General features: G+C 36.7%; 1 protein-coding gene across 6 annotated transcripts in view; it reads left to right on the forward strand.

The window, feature by feature from the left end:
- Positions 1 to 18,553, forward strand: part of NR1H4 (nuclear receptor subfamily 1 group H member 4) — a 76,626-nt gene that overhangs the window by 45,767 nt on the left and 12,306 nt on the right. For 4 of the 6 annotated variants that reach the window (XM_078449556.2, XM_060656643.3, XM_060656645.3 and 1 more), the window contains 5 exons: positions 2,854 to 3,006; positions 4,865 to 4,998; positions 7,072 to 7,170; positions 7,482 to 7,581; positions 11,241 to 11,387. In XM_078449556.2, coding sequence (XP_078305682.2) covers positions 2,854 to 3,006; positions 4,865 to 4,998; positions 7,072 to 7,170; positions 7,482 to 7,581; positions 11,241 to 11,387 — 633 coding nt within the window. The remainder of the gene's footprint in view (positions 1 to 2,853; positions 3,007 to 4,864; positions 4,999 to 7,071; positions 7,171 to 7,481; positions 7,582 to 11,240; positions 11,388 to 18,553) is intronic. The other 2 variants (XM_060656644.3, XM_060656642.3) reach the window with 1 other exon arrangement.

Here is an 18,553-nt window from a genome sequence, read left to right on the forward strand (position 1 = left end):
TGCTATCTCTAATTTTTCCTTCTGCTTCTGTTTTTATGTTGAACTAGTTACCAAGTCATGAGTTCCTCCCTTTCCTCTTCTCTTTTCTCACCCTCCAGCCAGTTCAGGCACTAATAACCTCTGGGCTGGTCCACTTTTCTTCACCTTGCACCAAGGATTCTTCCCAACATGGAGATTAGGTCACACCCTCTTCCAAAATCCTCTAATGGTTTCTCTCTTTCTGCACGGTAAAGACTCAATTGTGGCATTAAAGGGCATTTATATTCTGTCCCACTACATGCCCTCACCCACCTCTCACTAATTCTCCCTACATTCTACCCTTCCACCAAAATAGACTATCCACTCTTCCCTGGAATTTCCATAACTTGTTGCCTTTTCTCATTTCCCAGACTGTGCTTCCTCCCTCACAGTCCATGTTTCAAAACTGTACTTATTCTTCAACATCCAGCTCAAATTCTACTCCTTCCTGAATTCTCTGATTTCCCCTACCTGGAATTAATCAGGGCCATTCCTAGACTCTATAATGCCTTTTCCTCTCAAGACACTTGATTTCTAGGTGTTGAGACATTGTCATATTTATTTTACTAGAACAAATTTTTATTGCCTTCTGCAGGAAAAATTGTCATAACAAATGTACAAATCTCCATGTCTGTGATGGAATTGCTGCCTCCTCTGAATGTGACAGTATGTTCATAAGCATATAATGCGGCCTTGAAATGATCACTTTTTCATCTACATTCCAATTATTTATTACTTAATTAGCTATCCTATCACTCTATCTTATATTATGCTGTAAATGTACTTCTTCTCTGTCTTCTAAGTTGGAAACTCTGAGGACAAGGGTTGTCTTATTTATCTGGACGTCTCCCAGGTTAGAGAATGTAGCTTTCAGGTGGTAGGTACTTAATATTGTTATTCTATTCTCTTGTAACCTAAGGGAGACAATTATGATATAGTGGTTGGGAGTGTGGCCTTTGGTCCATGACTGCCTGGGTTTGAATCCTCCTAATCCACTTATTAACCATGTGATCATGGTCAAAATGCTTAATTTCTCTGTGCATTTTCCCACATTCTGTAATATGGGGACATATAATATTATCTTCATCATAAAATTGATATGGAGTTTAAATAACTAAATACAGGTGAAATAGAACAAAAACTAGTGAGTGCTTAATAAATGTTAGCTATTCTGACAGTCTGTTAAAATAGGAAAGGCTCTTGCTATCTCAGTTTTGGCACTAGTTGCTACATCCAAAGTGAGCCCATCTTGCAGTCAGTAGTCAAGAAATGGTTAAAACCTCACCTAGTTTGAGGTATGATGTGTGCAGGAGTTGGAAATTCTAGAGTACACTCTTTAAAGATTTTGGAGCATGTGACTAGTGTGCTATAGATCCCATTCCCCATTGCAAAGGAGTGGGCAGATGGGATACAGATGTCTGCCTTGGGGACCACCACTGAAAGTATGGTACTTTTGTGAGAATTAGGAGAATGTGTCCCACCCTTCTCAGGTGTAATCTATACAGTAAGGAGGCCCTCCTGCCCCAGGCGCAATGAAAGGGTCTTCAACAGGATCCCTTGAGGAGATTGATACGTATCCCTTACGGCTGAGGGACACAGGAGACTGGCATCTGACTTTCACCTGAGAAGTTGAAAGGGCAGGAGGTATGGTGGCTGACTGCTTATGGGTAAGTGGGAGAGATTTCTCCTCCCCGCAGTTTGCTGGACCAAAAAAAGCTGGCACGGGGTCATTATCATCAGCTCATGACAAGGCAACATGGAGGGACCCAGAGTACAGAGGATGGTGGTGAATTGCCAAATTCCTACATGCGGAAGAAGGAGATAGAAGCCCTGGGCTAGAATAGAGATGTATTTGTCCTCATTGAGGACTTGCAAAGGAATGGATCCCAGTGGTGGGCATTCTCTAAAGAACCCAACTCCAAGAGAGAAGGAGTCAATTTCAGAAACTTGCGGGGCACAAGCCAGCCAAGAAAGCACTTTCCTGTCACTTCTTCCCATGCCTCCCCAAATCCTCTCCTTATTCACACTCCACCTTGAGTCTGGAAGTGTCAGAAATTATGGTTAGCCAGGTGGAGGATGAAGAGTAAAAGTAGAAAGTGGGAGAAAAAAGAAACTGAAAGAAAGGCATTTGTGTTTCCTCCCCACCTGCAGCTTAACTGTTGCAGGCTGGCAATGGTGGCTCCACCATCTCAGGGGAGGTGTTTGCTTTTAAATCAAGGTTGGCATTTGTATTACTGCACCAGGCTGGGCATGTTAAGAACTGAACTGAAACCTTGAATGTGACCTCTCCCAGTCTGCCTGGTAAACAGCAACTTGTTTTGCAAGGATTAACGCAACACTTGCTTCCAAGTCTGATCTCTTCACCCAGAACGGACCATTCTCCCTCCCTCTTCTGCCCCAGCACAGACCAAGAACACCTAATTTCACTTGTTTGATTGCTTGCATGGCTTTGCCCTCCACTAGGCTGTAAACTCAAAGAGGGCAGGGATGACTTACTCGCCTTCGGACCACCAGCATCGAGAGCTCACTGGAACACAATGGTCTTCCAGTAAAGATGTAATGAAAGTAACCATTCTTAAAAAAAAAAAGCAAGATTTTCTCTAAGAGAGGCTACAGTTCAAACATGTCTTTATCTTTGAGATAGAGATTGAAAACAGCAGGCTGCTGGAAGTCACAGTACAGTTGAAGTTATCTGTCACCAGTCCACCTGAAGATTGCCTGGGTGTTTGCCAGGGGTTCCTGAGAAAATGTTCTGGCATCCCTTAATCCTAATATGTTTTTCTGAGTGGAAGTTGTTAGGATAGTTTTTTATTCCTTTCTGTGTTTCTTTCACAGGTTTCTTCAGGAGGAGCATTACCAAAAATGCCGTGTACAAGTGTAAAAATGGGGGCAACTGTGTGATGGACATGTACATGCGAAGAAAGTGCCAAGAGTGTCGCCTAAGGAAATGCAAAGAGATGGGAATGTTGGCTGAATGTATGTATACAGGTATTCACATCAAGCAATTAAATTCCACTAAAAATCTAAGGAGGCAGATGGCAGGTAACTCACATGATTAGAATGGTACTTCACATATTAAAGAAGGGATTTACTAAGCCATCAAAGTTCTTGAAAAGGGTAATGAACCACTGAAATTGTCCAAAGTGTCAGCTAAAGAGCATTTTGTTCACCTGAAACAGTTTTTTGTTATTCATTGTTGCAAGGAATCATATGTGGAGTGAGGTGGCATTAATCTACAGTAGCAGTCTAAAAGTTTTCTCCAAATGTGATTTAATATCTTTCTTATTGTTTAATTAGCATAAACATTCACAGTTGTGGGAAAGATTAAGAATGCTTTATAAAGTATAACTGCCTCTGAATTGTCTAAATAGAGTTTTAAACCAAGTCATTTTATTAGTAGTCCTTCTTCTCTTAGTGCAGCTTTGAACCAATTTGTATAGGTTTACACAGGAAATTAACTACTGTGAGTTTTAATATAATTTGGCCCTTTGATCTGATAAAGAGACACTGTATTAACTGCTGGCTTTGTGAGGAACCATAATCTTCATCAATTTGGAATGCATGCTAGTATATAATGTATTAATTTTTCATTCTGCAAATTCTACAGACCACTCAGATTTTGAGATATGGTCCATTCCTCCTCAAAAAACAAATGACAAACAAATGTCACCAAGGGGATGATAACATTCAGGGAGGGAATGCCACATGGAATAAAAGCCTTTGGAAGGTGACTCCAATTCTATTGTTCCCAAACTGTACAAGCAACTGGGATGGACCGAGAGAAATAATGTGTGCATGAGGGGGAAAAATAGGTCAGTGTAAATAATCCAGCTCTGGTGGATGAAAGTTTTATAGTAGATGATCACTATCTCCTCTTAGCATATGAAACAAGAGACTGCAAGAGGGATGACTGCTGGAATCCAATCCTGCAATGGAAACGCTTACTTTGATACTGGATGGTTCATGTTGCTCATCACTTAAATATGAACTTGTTCCAACGGAAGCACTGAGGACATTTTTCAACACTCCACTTATAGAAGTCTATCATATTATTTATGAACACAAACTTGTCCAGTAACAGATGCAGAGCTTTCATCTGATCTTGTAAAATAAATGCCCTGGACAAAGAAATTCCTGGAATTTCTCATTAACATTGGAGAATATGGAGGTTAAATGGGACTATGGAAGATTGTTTTGCATTATTTTTTATAGCTCTGTTAAGTGTAAATTAATGATGATATTGCATAATTATTCAGAAGAAAATTTCAAAGTCCCCTTGACTTATTTTCATCTCTATGTTCTCAATAATTTATACAGTTCTGAAAATTAACAAGATTTAAAAATTTTCTCTGAAGGATGTTGACATTTGTTTTACACAGCACATGTTTACTTATGTGTGTTTAATGTGAAACTGAATATGCTTTTGATGGTACAGTTATATAAACATGGATGAGAATAGTATTAGTTGTGAAACACTAGCTTTCAGGGTCCACTAGACTAGGAATAGGGAGGGTGTCGTTCCCTTTTTATTTACTGAATATCTTGCATTTCTACAATGCTTTGGTATTACAAATTCTTTATATAAAGTACATTTTTTTAAAGAAGACCCAATTATACTTAATCTACACAAAACTCTTAGGTACATATTACTTCTGTTTTACAAGTGAAGAAAGTGAGACTCACAGAGGGATAAATTTCTTGTTCAAGTCCAAGTCTTAAAATTCAAAAGGGCTAGAATTAGCTCTGTGCCAAATTGCACAGATGTGAGCAGACTACACATCAGCTGCCTCATGACCACACACCCACTAGAACTTCATGGTGAAGTCTCTGTTTTTTATTTTGTCAGGCTTGTTAACTGAAATTCAGTGTAAATCTAAACGACTAAGAAAAAATGTGAAGCAGCATGCAGATCAGACCATTAATGAAGACAGTGAAGGTCGAGATTTGCGACAAGTGACCTCGACGACTAAGTCATGCAGGGTAATACCATGCAATGGTGTCGGCTAAAGCCAGAAGGAGCTGAGCTTCTGGCATGTAGTGATTAATGTGAAATGTTGCAGCTTGGGAGTGAACAGTCAAATAACTCTTGAGACGTCTTTGGTGCAAAAAAATGTTGTTTTATTAAAGCATGGGGACAGGACCTGTGGGCAAAAAGAGCAGCACTGGGATTATGAGAAATGATTGATTATACACTTTCAAGTTGGGAGAGGGTTAGAGATAAGGTTAGTCTCTAAGGAATTTGTAAGCAAGTGTCCAGGATCTCCAGGGGTCATTTATATTGTCTAGTAAACCCTTGTCATGAGACCCTTCAGATGTATATCAGTGGGCAAATGCTTGGAGGTTGATTGCTAACATATATCTTTGGGGGTGGGTAGAGATAAAGGAAGTTTCCAAAGGGATTTTTATATGTTAAAGAAGACTTACAGGATCCTGGAGGTCGGGCTAATGTCAAGCAAAGGTTGCCTTTTGCCTCTAGTGAAGTATTAACATTGAGGCAGTTGAGTTCCTGGAGGAAGGTCACCTTGCCTGTCCCAAGTACTTGTCAATGGGCTGCAAAGGAAATTTAATTTTTTCTATATTTCTTTTGCCTTTGTTATCCACATCAGTGATCTGGTTGGGAGGCTTTAAAATTAGAGCCACAGCCACAAGCAGAATTTCATTTCAATTGTGTATTAAATAGTTTTCTTTTTAATCAAGAAAGTAATACCTGCTTTGGTCTAGAAACTCAAATAATAGCAGTAAATCAGGTAAAAAAGTGAAAGCTCTCCATTTCTCTGGCTCCATTCCACTCCTACTACCAAGAGGTTGCCAGTAGAATTAGTTCAGTGTATAGAATGGATTTTTCAGGTTGAGTTTTGATGACCTTTTTCTTTTCCCTGTCATTGAGAAGGGAGGCCTACAGTGGGAAGGAGATGTACTCAGTAGAGGTTTGCTGATTAGTCCCTATCAATGGGTAAAATTGGGTGGATACACATCTGTGGAACAACAGAGAGAAGCCTTTCCCAATGAACTCACAATTTTCTTATGCTCAAATTTCTTTTGCAAGAAGTTCTTTGAACAACTTGAGACAAAATAGAGGAACAGCATCTTGGATGATTAACTAAACACATTGTGATAATCCACAGGGTATATGGAGGAACTTTAATTTGCCATTAGTTGAGAAAACAAAAATCCATGATTATTTAAGTCACACTCTTCTTAATATTGATTGTACTACTAACAAAGAAAACTTCATCCATATTTAGTTTTCCAAGTATAGTATTTTGCATTCATTTGAGAAAAAAATAATTTTATATCAAAGTGTTATTTTGCCATAGTACTTCATCAATAACACTTTTTGGTATAAGGAAGCAAAGAGCTGACACAATTATCCACACTCTTCAAAATGTGCTAGTAAAGGAGAAAGTGATAGTTGGCATCTGAATTGTCCAGATTGATGACTTTCTACTTCAGAGCTAGGTAAACATTTTTTTTTCTGTAAACGGTCAGATATTTTAGGCTTTGGCTACAAGGTTTCCATGACAACTATTGAACTCTGCTGTTTTAGTGTAGAAGGAGTGTATATAACACATAAACAAATGAACGTGGTTGTGTTCCAGTAGAGTCAGGTAGATTTGGTAGATGGGCCATAGTTTGTCAACTCCTGCCCTATATGAATGCCCTTAATTGGATTCTCTATTTTATATGTGGGAACTTTTCATTAGTGACTAACCCTTGAACTTTCACTGAACTTCTCTATGAATGGGGTTGATAGGGTTCAGATCTAGACTATTATTTATCCCCAAGATATACATGAAATGAATATTTTGTTATCCCTATTTTACAGATAGAAAAATGAACAATTTGGGACCCATTTAGTGAGTTGTGATATGCTTGACCAAGGACCCAGAGTAAGCCATTACAGTGCACACTGTATCAGAGTGCATAGTTCCTGCCATATTTAGGGCTTTTATCAATAATTTCTGAGATTAGTATACTCCAGATGAATGTGCATATAGAAAAAGTGCATTATAACAACCCTCCCTAATACCTTTTATTTTTTTGCCAGTGTAGGAGAAAACTGAACTCACCCCAGATCAACAGAATCTTCTTCATTATATTATGGATTCATATAGCAAACAGAGGATGCCTCAGGAAATAACAAATAAAATTGTACGTACAAATATCTAAAAATGCATAGGTTGAAAGTTAATATTTTCTATATAAATTATATATGAATTTGTTACTTTGAAATAATTAGAGCTGAGAATTTAAGTTATGCATTTAAACTTTTAGCAGCATTAGACAAAGAACAAGACGTTTCATATCTATCTTGGTAATAGTAATTGCTCTCCAAGGAACTGAAAAATATAAGCTCGATCTTAAATTTTATTATCCAAATCTTATTCTTTAGTCTAATGATTTTGTGTTGATTTATCCTTTTATCTACTTATTAATCATTTGCTTTTCTTCTTAAAATTTAGTTAAAAGAAGAATTCAGTGCAGAAGAAAATTTTCTCATTTTAACTGAAATGGCTACCAGTCATGTACAGATTCTCGTAGAATTCACAAAAAAACTTCCAGGTATTTTTTACATGTATATGCTATACTGTGCAATATTCTTGTGACACTGAGAAAGTCAGGTCTGTTGGTCGTAAAGTAGAAATTATCTCACATTTGATTTAAATTAATATGTCTAACTACTATAGACATGAATGGTTAGAGCCAGGTAGGATATTTCAAATCACTTATAATTATTTTTCCAGATTGATAGACTAAGAAATTGAGACTTTGTGAAGTTGTCATTCATCCATTTATTCATTTAACAAGCACTTGTTGATACCTATTCTATACTAAGTATGTAGCTATTGCCTTCAAGGGAAGTGATTTAAGAAAGGCTATAATAAAAATATTATATACAAAGTGCTGTTTGAACAGAGAGGAAGTTGTTGCTATTTGTACCTGAGAAAGACAGGGAGACCTCAAAGAAAATCATATTTTAATTGGGTCTAAAAGAAAACGGAGTTGTCCTGGTGGTATGGAATAGAAGGAACCTTCCAGGTCAAGAGATCTACTTGTGAAAATATAATGAGGCATGAACAAAAATAGGATTATTAGAGATGGAAAAATTCAATGTGGCCACAGCATAATGTGGTAGACTCCTTGGTTAGGCATAAGGTTAAGTTGGTGTCAGATTAACAAGGGCTTAAGTAAGGAATTTAATTTTCATTACTTTTGAAATGAATTTACATTTCATTTTAATTTACTGAATGGTAAAGAGTTTTTGGTGGTTTTTTGTTGTTGTTTATATTGAGAGGGAAGTGATGGGATTTATGCTAATACAGATATGACTTGTTCCATTTTGTATAAGATGAATTTGAACGAGGAGGGACCAGAGGCAGGAGGATCATTTAAGATGCTACTGCACCAGTCAAGGCAGAAGGCTTGAAATAAAGCAACAGCACTGGGAGATGGAAGAGGAAACAAAATGAAGAGAGATTCAAAAATCAATAGAGCTTACTGAACAATATATTGTGGGACAAGGGAGAGGAATTTATCTATAGTCATTTGGATGGGGCCAGTACAGAAACTGGAATTCAAGATTCTTATCTCTCAGCTTCCCAATTCCTTTGGCTACATTATCAATGCTATCTCAGCCAATAGATTTAAGTTGTTTCAGTGTTTTAAAAATATATTAGTACAATAGAATTCTATGATCTGGAAGAGTATAATAAGAGTCTCATGCTCTAGCGACTGAGCTAGCCGGGCACTGGAAGAGTATAATAAATACCTTGTATAACAACACAGCACTGTAATATTAAATTATAGAAGGTAACTTCTGATGTAAGATTTTAATTAGGTTAATTTGTCTTCTTTGGCCAGCATCATGCTATTATTTTATTAAAGTGTCATGAATAGACATAAGCCTACATAAACTCATAAAATGTGAGGAGGAAGTTCTCATTTTCATTTTAACATTAATATTCTCTCATTTCTTTATTACAATGAAAGAGGAACTTAATTTGTTATATGCTAATTAAGGTGAGGGGAATCTTGATCAAAAACAAGATTATTCAAGAGTGAAAGTTGTGGGAGGAGGAATTGGGAAAGGGAGAAATATATTTTTGGTTGTTTGTGAAAAGAGAGGTTTTCAGTTCAAATGGTCTATTGGTCTTGAACCACAAAATAATTGAAGAAAAAAATCTTGTTCATAAAAGGTAGCTTATCTGAAAGCAACAGCAATATCTAACACATCTCTTTATTTCCGGTGCTTAGACTAGTTCCTGAGGGGGAGGAAAGAGTATAATTAATGTGTGTTTAATGAGTCAAGCAGGGGGACCTGGCTGGATCAGTTGGGAGAGCATGTGACTCGATCTTGGGGTTGTGAGTTTCAAGCCCCATGTTGGCTGTAGAGATTACTTAAAAATAAACTTTTAAAAATGAGAAAACAGAAGGAAAAAAAATACAATAGGAAATAAAAGACCAAAACTCCTGAGAAAGAAATTTTAACAGTACTAGTAATATAGTTAAAATTAATATTTTAACAATAATTATGGAAATGACAACATTAATAAAAATAACAGTAATAGTGATATAATACCAATAATGAAAGGGTGTGGGTTAAAGAGATGAATCATTTCATTTTGTAGTTCATGGTGCACGACCTGTGCCAGGCACTGTCCAGGGTGCTGGAGACCCTGCAGGAATGGCTTCTGCCTTCAAAGGAGCTCTGAGATAGTGATTTTTTTTTTTTAAGTTGAATTATTTACTTATTTATTTATTTAGTTAGTTAGTTAGAGGGAGGGAGGGGGAGAATTTCCCAAGCAGGTTGCATGCTGTCAGTAGGGCCCAACAAATGATGCGGGGCTCGATCTCATGAACCCTGAGATAATGACCTGGGCAAAAATCAAGAATGGGATGCCTAAAATGATTGGGCCACCCAGGCACCCCTAAGATAGTGATTCTTAAACCTTAACATTACTCTCTTCTCTAAATTCCCATTTCTATTTAATACTTTTCTAAGCCACCTGGCCCCTGATGGTATTAGTTTATCTTCATAAGTGTGTTATGTGTATGTATACATGTGCATAGGAGCTTATGTTTGTTTCCCATTTATTCAGTTATCCAATTATTCAACAAATAATTCTTGGATATCAATTATGTGCCAGGTACTGGGGATACAAAAGTGAACAAAACGGGCAAAGTCTCTGCCCTCATGAAGTTTATACTCTATTCGAGGTGGCAAACGATGAACAAATATGCAGATAAATTTATTATGTCAGGTAGTGGTAAATTCTATGAGTAAAAGTAAAGAAACTAGTGGGGTTAATGGGTGGCTCAGTTGGTTATGTGTCTGACTTCAGCTTGTGTCCATGAGTTCGAGCCTTGTGTCAGGCTCTGTGCTAACAGTGTGGACTCTGCTTCAGATTCTCTGTCTCCCTCTCTACCCCTCCCCTGATCACACACCTTCTGTCAAAAATAAATAAATAAACATTAAAAAAAATAAAGCAGATAGGGGCTAGTGAGTTATGGGGAGTAGTATTATTTTAGTAGGGTCACCTTGAATATAGGGTCTCTGCATATAGTGGAGGGAGTAAAGCATTTGGATAGCTGGGGAAGGGCATTTACTCCTGAGGCAAAGCAAACTTGTATGTTCACAGCAGGGCCATGAGTCAGTGTGGCTGGAACACAGTGAGTAAGAGAAAGGAAGAGGAGGAAATGATGTCAGAGAGGCTGCTGGAGACTGTGGCATACAAGCCTGGATAAGGACTTTGGATTTCCAAGTGGTGTTATATTCCTTCAGGTTGTCAATTCCTTCCCACGGCTGGATACATGTAAAGATTTTTTTCTGGTCTGTGGATGCTTCCATTCTTCAGAGTTGACCCTGTATCACCAGATGTGACTAATATAATGGCTAAAAGAGAATCTGTTTGCTTCTAACTTCTGAGTTACTTCATTTGAATCAGCCTTCACTGCCATTATATGTATTTTTGGTGTGGATAGGACGTTCTTTTTTACCCAACTTGTACAACTTGTACAACTACTCAATAAGATAAAAGTCAGCTTCTATTTGGGACAGAAAAATCGATTTTTAGTGACTCAACCTGACTACCCAATCTTAAAACAATTACAAAATAACTTTAAGGAAATGTTTTATCAATGGGGATGATAATGATGATGAAATATTGTTATATAGCATTCACAGTTCCTTGATACTTGATTTGATTATCATCTTCATCCAGGATTTCAGACTTTGGACCATGAAGATCAAATTGCTTTGCTGAAAGGGTCTGCAGTAGAAGCTATGTTCCTCCGTTCAGCTGAGATTTTCAATAAGAAGCTTCCAGCTGGACATGCTGACCTATTGGAAGAAAGAATTCGGAGGAGCGGTATGTGATTTGGTTAATGGTAAAGAGTTTGCTCCTGCAAGTAAGCATTCCATGAAGGCAGGCTTCTTACCTATCTTATGCAAAGTTACATTCGCATTGTGACTAGTATGGTGAATGACTCTAAAAAGATATGTGTTAAATAGATGAGGCTTTTTGTTTTTAATTTTTTAAATATTTATTTATTTTTGAGAGAGAGACAGATAGAGTGTGAGTGGGGCAAGGGTGGAGAGAGTGGGAGTTAGAGAATCTGAAGAAAGCTCCAGGCTCTGGGCTGTCAGCACAGAGCCTGATGTGGGGCTCACACTCATGAACAGTGAGATCATGACCTGAGCTGAAGTCTGAGCTCAAGTCTTATGCTTAACTGATTGAGCCACTCAGGTGCCCTTAGATGAGGCTTTTAGAGGGTTGCTTCACATGTCCTTGTAGTAGCAAAATACTAAAAATACTCTTTGCCCTATACTAAGATTAAGGGCCAAAGGAGGAATTTTTAGAAGTTTGGAAAATTAGATAAAAAAACATAGCATAAAGGAGTTGGGATTATTCAGTCGAAAAAAAAATTCACTTGTTCAAAATCTTCATCTATGAAAGACTGTGGCTCAAACTATTATCCATCTCTATTCAAAGCAAAATAAAAAGAATTATTAATAGCAACATTTATATATCATTATCATTAGGTTTTAGACACTGTTCTAAATAATTTACATACATGATTTCATCAGAATCTTGCAAAGTCTTATGAAGTAAGTACCATTATTATTCAAAATTTATCGATAAGGAAACTGACACAGAGAGTGGTTAATAACTTTCCCAGAGACAGACAGGAAGTCTGACTTCAGAAGCTGTGTGTCTAAGCCACTATGCTACATGCCTCTCAAGAGACAAAATGAAATAATAGTATGAGTTGAACTTATTATGGAGGAATACTGCGACAGAAAGGGTTAAGAGACATTGCAATACATTTCCTGGAATTCTGTGCAGTTTATCTTAGAAGAGTCTTAAAATAGGATAAGTGCTTGTTTTCCTGAGATACTTTCTATATGGGTTGGGAGGGGAGAGATGAATGAGAAGAAATGATGTCTCAAGATCCTTTCTTCCCAAAGTATCCTTCTATGAAAGACTAGAACAAAGTTTAGGTACTTATAAAATCAGTGTTTTAGAACAGAGGTTGGAAGGAAAGTTTGTAGGAAGTTCTGCATTTGTTATATAAGAAAAATAATTGAAAAATTGGAAATTATTTTTTAAAAGCAGCCATCCATAGTCATTGTGTTTTTTTAAACACTGAAAGTATAATTATCATTATTGATAGATTTAAAGAATATACATTTAAAATATGCATTATTTGTATATATCATTGATTTACTAGTTTAACATGTACTTAAGGGCAAGCTACTATGGAGGCAGTAAAGAGAGGAATCAGATGTGTTCCTTCTCCTATAAAGCTTACAGTCTAGTAGGAAGACATGAACTTTACATAGATAGTTATAAAAAAATGTGGAAGAGAACTGAGAGAAAGGTGACTCCTAGTTGGCAGGGCTCTGGAAGATTTCACTGGCAAACTGGGCCTTGAATGGTATTAGATGTGGATATTTAGGATAGAGGTACAAGAAAGAAGGACCAACCCAAGCAAAGGATTGAGGCAAGAAAGCCCAGGTTATGCATTCAAAGAAGAATGAATAGTTGAGTGTATTTAGATTAAGGGTTACATTAAAGGGAAATAGAATTTTTAAAAAGAATCAAATGGTTGAGGGCCTTGAATGCTGGGCTAAAGGTTTTATTCTTTATTTTATAAGAAATAGGGGACACTGGGGCACCTGGGTGGCTCAGTTAGTTAAGCATCTGACTTTGGCTCTGGTCATGATCTCATGGTTCATGGGTTCGAGCCCCGTGTCAGGCTCTATGCTGACAGCTCAGAGCCTGGAACCTGCTTCGGATTCTGTGTCTCCCTCTTTCTCTGCGCCTCCTCTGCTCACTTTCTGTCTGTCTGTCTGTCTGTCTCTCTCTCTCTCTCTTAAAAATAAAACACTAAAAAAAAAAAAAAAAAGAAACAGGGAGACACTGAAGATTTTTGAGCAGGGGAGGAAAAACATCAACATCATGCTTTACAAATCTTCCAGCAACACCAGTCAGAAGGCAAAGGTTTCACGAATGTGCTGCCAGAAGAAATGGAAAGAAGGGAAAGGATCTGAGAAATAGATTGTTGGAGATTTTCACCTTTTGAAAGACAGTGTATTATAAAGAAATATAGATTCTTGTCCTGGACAGATTTTATTTTACATGTTCTGGAATGTACAGTGTGTGTGTGTGTGTGTGTGTATGTGTCCGTCCGTCCCTCCATCCATCGTCCAGGATGCTGGGAGTAAGGGAGAAGAATTGAATCAGGTAACCTCCATGGCACCATCTAGTTGTATAAGCCTTACTGGTTGCCTTCTCTTAACTAATCAATATTTCTGATTGCTGGTTTAGCCAGTCAGGCAGGCAGCTCCTTGAGTATCTTGATTTTTTTTTTATTGTGGTAAGAACACTTAGCATGAGATCTATCCTCTTAACAAAATTTTAAGTATACAACACAGAATTGTTGCCTATAGGTACAATGTTGTATAGTAGATCTCTAGAACTTATTTATCTTGCTTAACTGAAACTTTATGGCCATTGATTAGGAGAGGAAAATAAGTTACTGATCAATAGGCACATTAAAGGAGATCTTTCCAATCAACAAATATCCATTGAATACTTACTTTGTGCCAAGCACTGTGTGATTATTGAGGGTATGGAGATGAGGAAATGTCTTTGTCCTCAGGGAGCTTACTGACTAGTGGGAAAGAGCTATAAGCAAAGGATTCCAAATCAAGGTGCAGTGTAATAAGGACTATGAGGAATGTATGTTGAAATATGAAATAGAAGCATAAAATTGAAAAATTAAATAGAAGCATAAAGATGTGCTTGCCTTTCTATGTGAGCTTACTTGGTGAGTCAGAAAAGGCTTGCAAAGTTGACAAGTGAATCATGGTTAGGAACTTGTCAAGCCACAAAAGCCTGAGAATGGCATTCCAAGAGATATATCCATTAGATTATAGTAATATAGAAATTACAAGTGCAAAGATGAGGAGGTATGTGAGAGCATCCATGTAGAGGACTCACAAATACCTTGATATTGCTAAAAATAATATTTGTGAAGGTGAAATGTGGTAACCGCTAGATTTTTAAGGATGTTGAACACCACAAAAGTAGTTTAATGTAGTTCTTATATAATGGGGAGTCTTCTGTAATGTTCGGAGCCTGTGTGACATGACCATACCAGTACTGTAGAAAGATCTTTCGAGCAGTAATATGAAGGAAAGTTTGGAGGGATTGAGATAAGAAGCAGGTCCCTATAAAGAAATCAGTGCAAAAACTAGGTGAGAAATGGTGAGGGTCTTGTAGGTTAAAAAATAGGTAATAAAAAAGAAAAAAACTTGCTTGATTAGCATAGGTTTCAGAACTTGTGATTTTGCAAATTTCAGAAAAGTTCAAGAATGAAGTTTTCCATAAGAAGAACTGTATAAATAAATATGCATGCCTCCAGTTCACAAATAGATTACTTTATCCAAACATCAACCACATATTGTAACAATAAAAACCATTCAAACTTGCATGCTGCTTCATATTTTATTATCTATAATGATGCTTCCATTTATTAATATTTATGAATTTGCTTCTCCCAGTGGATTTTCAGAACATTGCCTCTTCCACACACCACATAGAACCATGATCTTGCAAGATGACCTTTCAGAATAACTTTTTATTCTTGTGCAAATATAACATATTCTTTCTATTGTACCTTTAATTCTAGAGAAACATAATATCTCAAAGTTGCCCTGTTTATGCCTACAGAAGTTTTTAAAGAATATAATGTGAAATTTCTTTTTTTTCTTCATATTCATACTCTTTTGTTTGCTATTATTTTCTCAATTACATACACAAAAATACTGTCTCCTGAGATACATTTAATTAATGAGGGTTACAGTGTTTTTATATGTTAATTGAAGCTTTAGAAGATTATATCTGACATAACCTGTGGTTGGGTTGTTTCCATATAATTTTAGTGCCTCAATTATATTATTCCTAATGTAGTATTATGCAAACTAGGCTTTAAAGCTAAAATATTTATTAAAAATAGGAATAATCATATGATAAAATATGACAACACTATAATTGCCAACATTGAATGATTTTCTATTTTAACATTAAGGGAATGAGCAATAACTTTTCACAGACCAATGTAACTTGTTCTATTAACTTCAAATATAAATAACCACTGAAATTTATGGTATATTTTGGTCTTTTTTTGATCCCCATAACAGACATAAATGAAATATTCAATTTATTTGTATTTATCAGGATGACAATATCTCTTGTGATTTTTTCAATGCTTTCCTTTTATACACATCATCTTATTGTATTCACAGTGGCCCCAGAAGGTGGGTGCTATTGCTTTTATTTTATAGATGAGGAAACAGGCTTAGAGAGGCTGGTTGACCTGCTCAAAGACACACAACTAATCAGCAGATTGCCAAGAGATGAACACAGGTGATTCAATTCAAAGCTCAGTACTCTTTCTATATGTTTCACTCACCATGGCCTAATATTTGCTCTACTATCAGCTAGTAGGGAATACAAAGACCTAGTAAAACACAGATTCCTGCCCTTTGGTTGAGAGAGAAAGTATAAGCAATGAGTAGCAATTTGTAATTGGTTTTAAGTAAATGATAAACAGGATCAAGGAGGTTAGAGAAATGAGACATCCTTATTAGCATGGTAGAGTTGTAACTAGTTTACAGTAGCATAGTAAGGTGTGCTCTATGTAGTATACTGTGCTTATGTCTCTGCTCTTTAAATACACATGATTTCGTTGCTTTAGCTTTAGTAACAAATGAAAACAATTGGAAGAAGTAAATTTTCTAAAGAAGAAGATGTAAGCTGATTATCAGTTCAGATACTGACTTTGAAAAAAGGGTTGGAAATGTAAAGAACAAATGGCAGAATATTTGTAAAAAAGGTAAATGTGTAAGTCAAAATTTGGAGTTCTCAACACCTCTCATTTTGTTTTTCATAGTGGTCATGTGGTAGTTTTGGCATGGAAAAATTTGGGATTCAAACTGTAGGAAAAATCTTTTTCAAAATAAGAGAAAGTGTTAAATTGATACAAGAGTCAGCCTTTTCAATGGCTCTCAGCTGTATTCCCTAAGCCTTTTATACTTGTCCAGTATTGGACATTATGTATTTATGTATCTGCCCCTTCCATTAATCCATTAACTGCTAGAAGATTATTCCCAGCGTTATCATAGTGCATGGCACACATTTGTCATACAAAAATTGGTGAATTTTGTTGAGATGAATCTGGAACTTGACAATCCAGACACTGGCAATTCCTAAGCACCAGTAAGATCTAATTTAGCCAGATAACTTTTAACCACTAGGGCTAATGGAAAGTATTTATTAAGTATTTCAAATGAAATCTTTTATATTGAAAGTAGTTATTTTTTGAATTGCCAATCTGATGGCAGCTTTTTACTTAAGGCCAACAGTATGGCACAAATGACTCACTAGGTAGAATTTAGCAGTTGAAGTAGAGGTTAGGGTCCAATCTCTTAACACCATGAAAATGTTTCCATTGTCTAATGGCCTCCCTTGCCACCATTACATCTCAGAACTATGTGACCTTCATTGCAAAGAACTAGCAAAACATAATATTGCCCAATTTAACAAACAATTGTTATTCTTAACCATGTCTCCAGTAGGATGATAGTTACTGAGAATACAGAGGTGGATAAGAAACATCTATGGAGCACCATTTAGTGGTCAGGCAGTGTGTCAGGCACTGGGAATACAGCATTAGTTCCTGTTCGCATAAAAATTTTTTATGGCATTTCACACTCTAATGGGAAAGAGATATGAATTCTGATACATGCAATAGAATTGAACCTACAGAAGGGAGAAAATAATTATGCTTCCCGGTGACAGGGAAACCTCCACAGAGGAAGCAAAATTTGAATGTTGCCTTGAAAAATCAATGGTGTGTCCTAGCCTCACAGGGATCCTACCTTATACTTCAGACCCAAAAGCATGAAAACATTAAAAATGTATCTTATGTGTTAGAGGAACTATCTGTTAGGATGCTCTTGGCTGACAATCACAGGAAATCCAATTACATATGGCCTGAAAAAGTAAAGACATTAACTCAAATGAAAAACCCAGAGGAAGGGTGACAGCAAAATTGGTTAATTAAAGGGATCAACACATTATCAGAAACATAGGTCTTTTTTCATCTTTCTGCTCTGCTATTCTTGGTGTATTGGCTTTACCCTCAGGCTGATTCTCTTCCTGGCCAGAGCATTTTCAGGCATCACATGTGGTGCAACAATGGCCAAAGGAAAAAGAAACTCAATGTAGAAACTTAATGGTCTCTTCCTGAGTGTAGAAATCTTTCTTGAGAGCTCCTGAGTAGACTCCCCTTTGTCACATTGGTCAGAATTGTACTGTCGCTGACTAACCAACCTCTGACAAGAGAAATGAGACCAAGGGGGGGCTGGACCTTGGGCTGGAGTTTCAATCTGTCTTTGCCATAGTACATGGCCATAAGGTTAGGGTCGGGGGAGGTAGATAAGCTGTGTAGACAATGACCTGAATCAGCTTCAGGAACCAAGAGTGGAAGTCATTAGTTCATAGGGAAACTACTGGATGGAGTAGTTAGATGGAGAGAGCTTAGTTTGGAAGGAAAGCAGAAAGCAAACATTGCTTTGTGTGCCATGTCAGAGACTTATACCTTAACTTCTATGCTATGGGGCGGCATCATTTCTAGAAAAATGTCAAATTATATGGTTTTGAGCAAATAGTATCATTTTTAATAAGATTCTTGGTCTATCTTGATCAAACCAATTATAATATATCAGATAGAAGTATTTAAAATACCAGGAATTTTTTTTAACTTAATAAATACTAAAAAACAGATTTTAGTTTATGAGTTTTCATTCAAATAGATCTTTGACATGACAAATATAATTTTATTGGTATTTAAAATTAGGTCCAAACTATCAATCTCAGAAATTGTTTGTCAGCACACACTCTTTCCTTTCCTTTTCTCCTCTTCTTTCCCTCAATGAAGGGGTGGGAATTTTCTTACATAATAC

The sequence above is a fragment of the Panthera onca genome, chromosome B4 (genome assembly GCF_046562875.1).
Source record: "Panthera onca isolate mPanOnc1 chromosome B4, mPanOnc1 haplotype 2, whole genome shotgun sequence".
Taxonomy (NCBI): Eukaryota; Metazoa; Chordata; class Mammalia; order Carnivora; family Felidae; genus Panthera; species Panthera onca.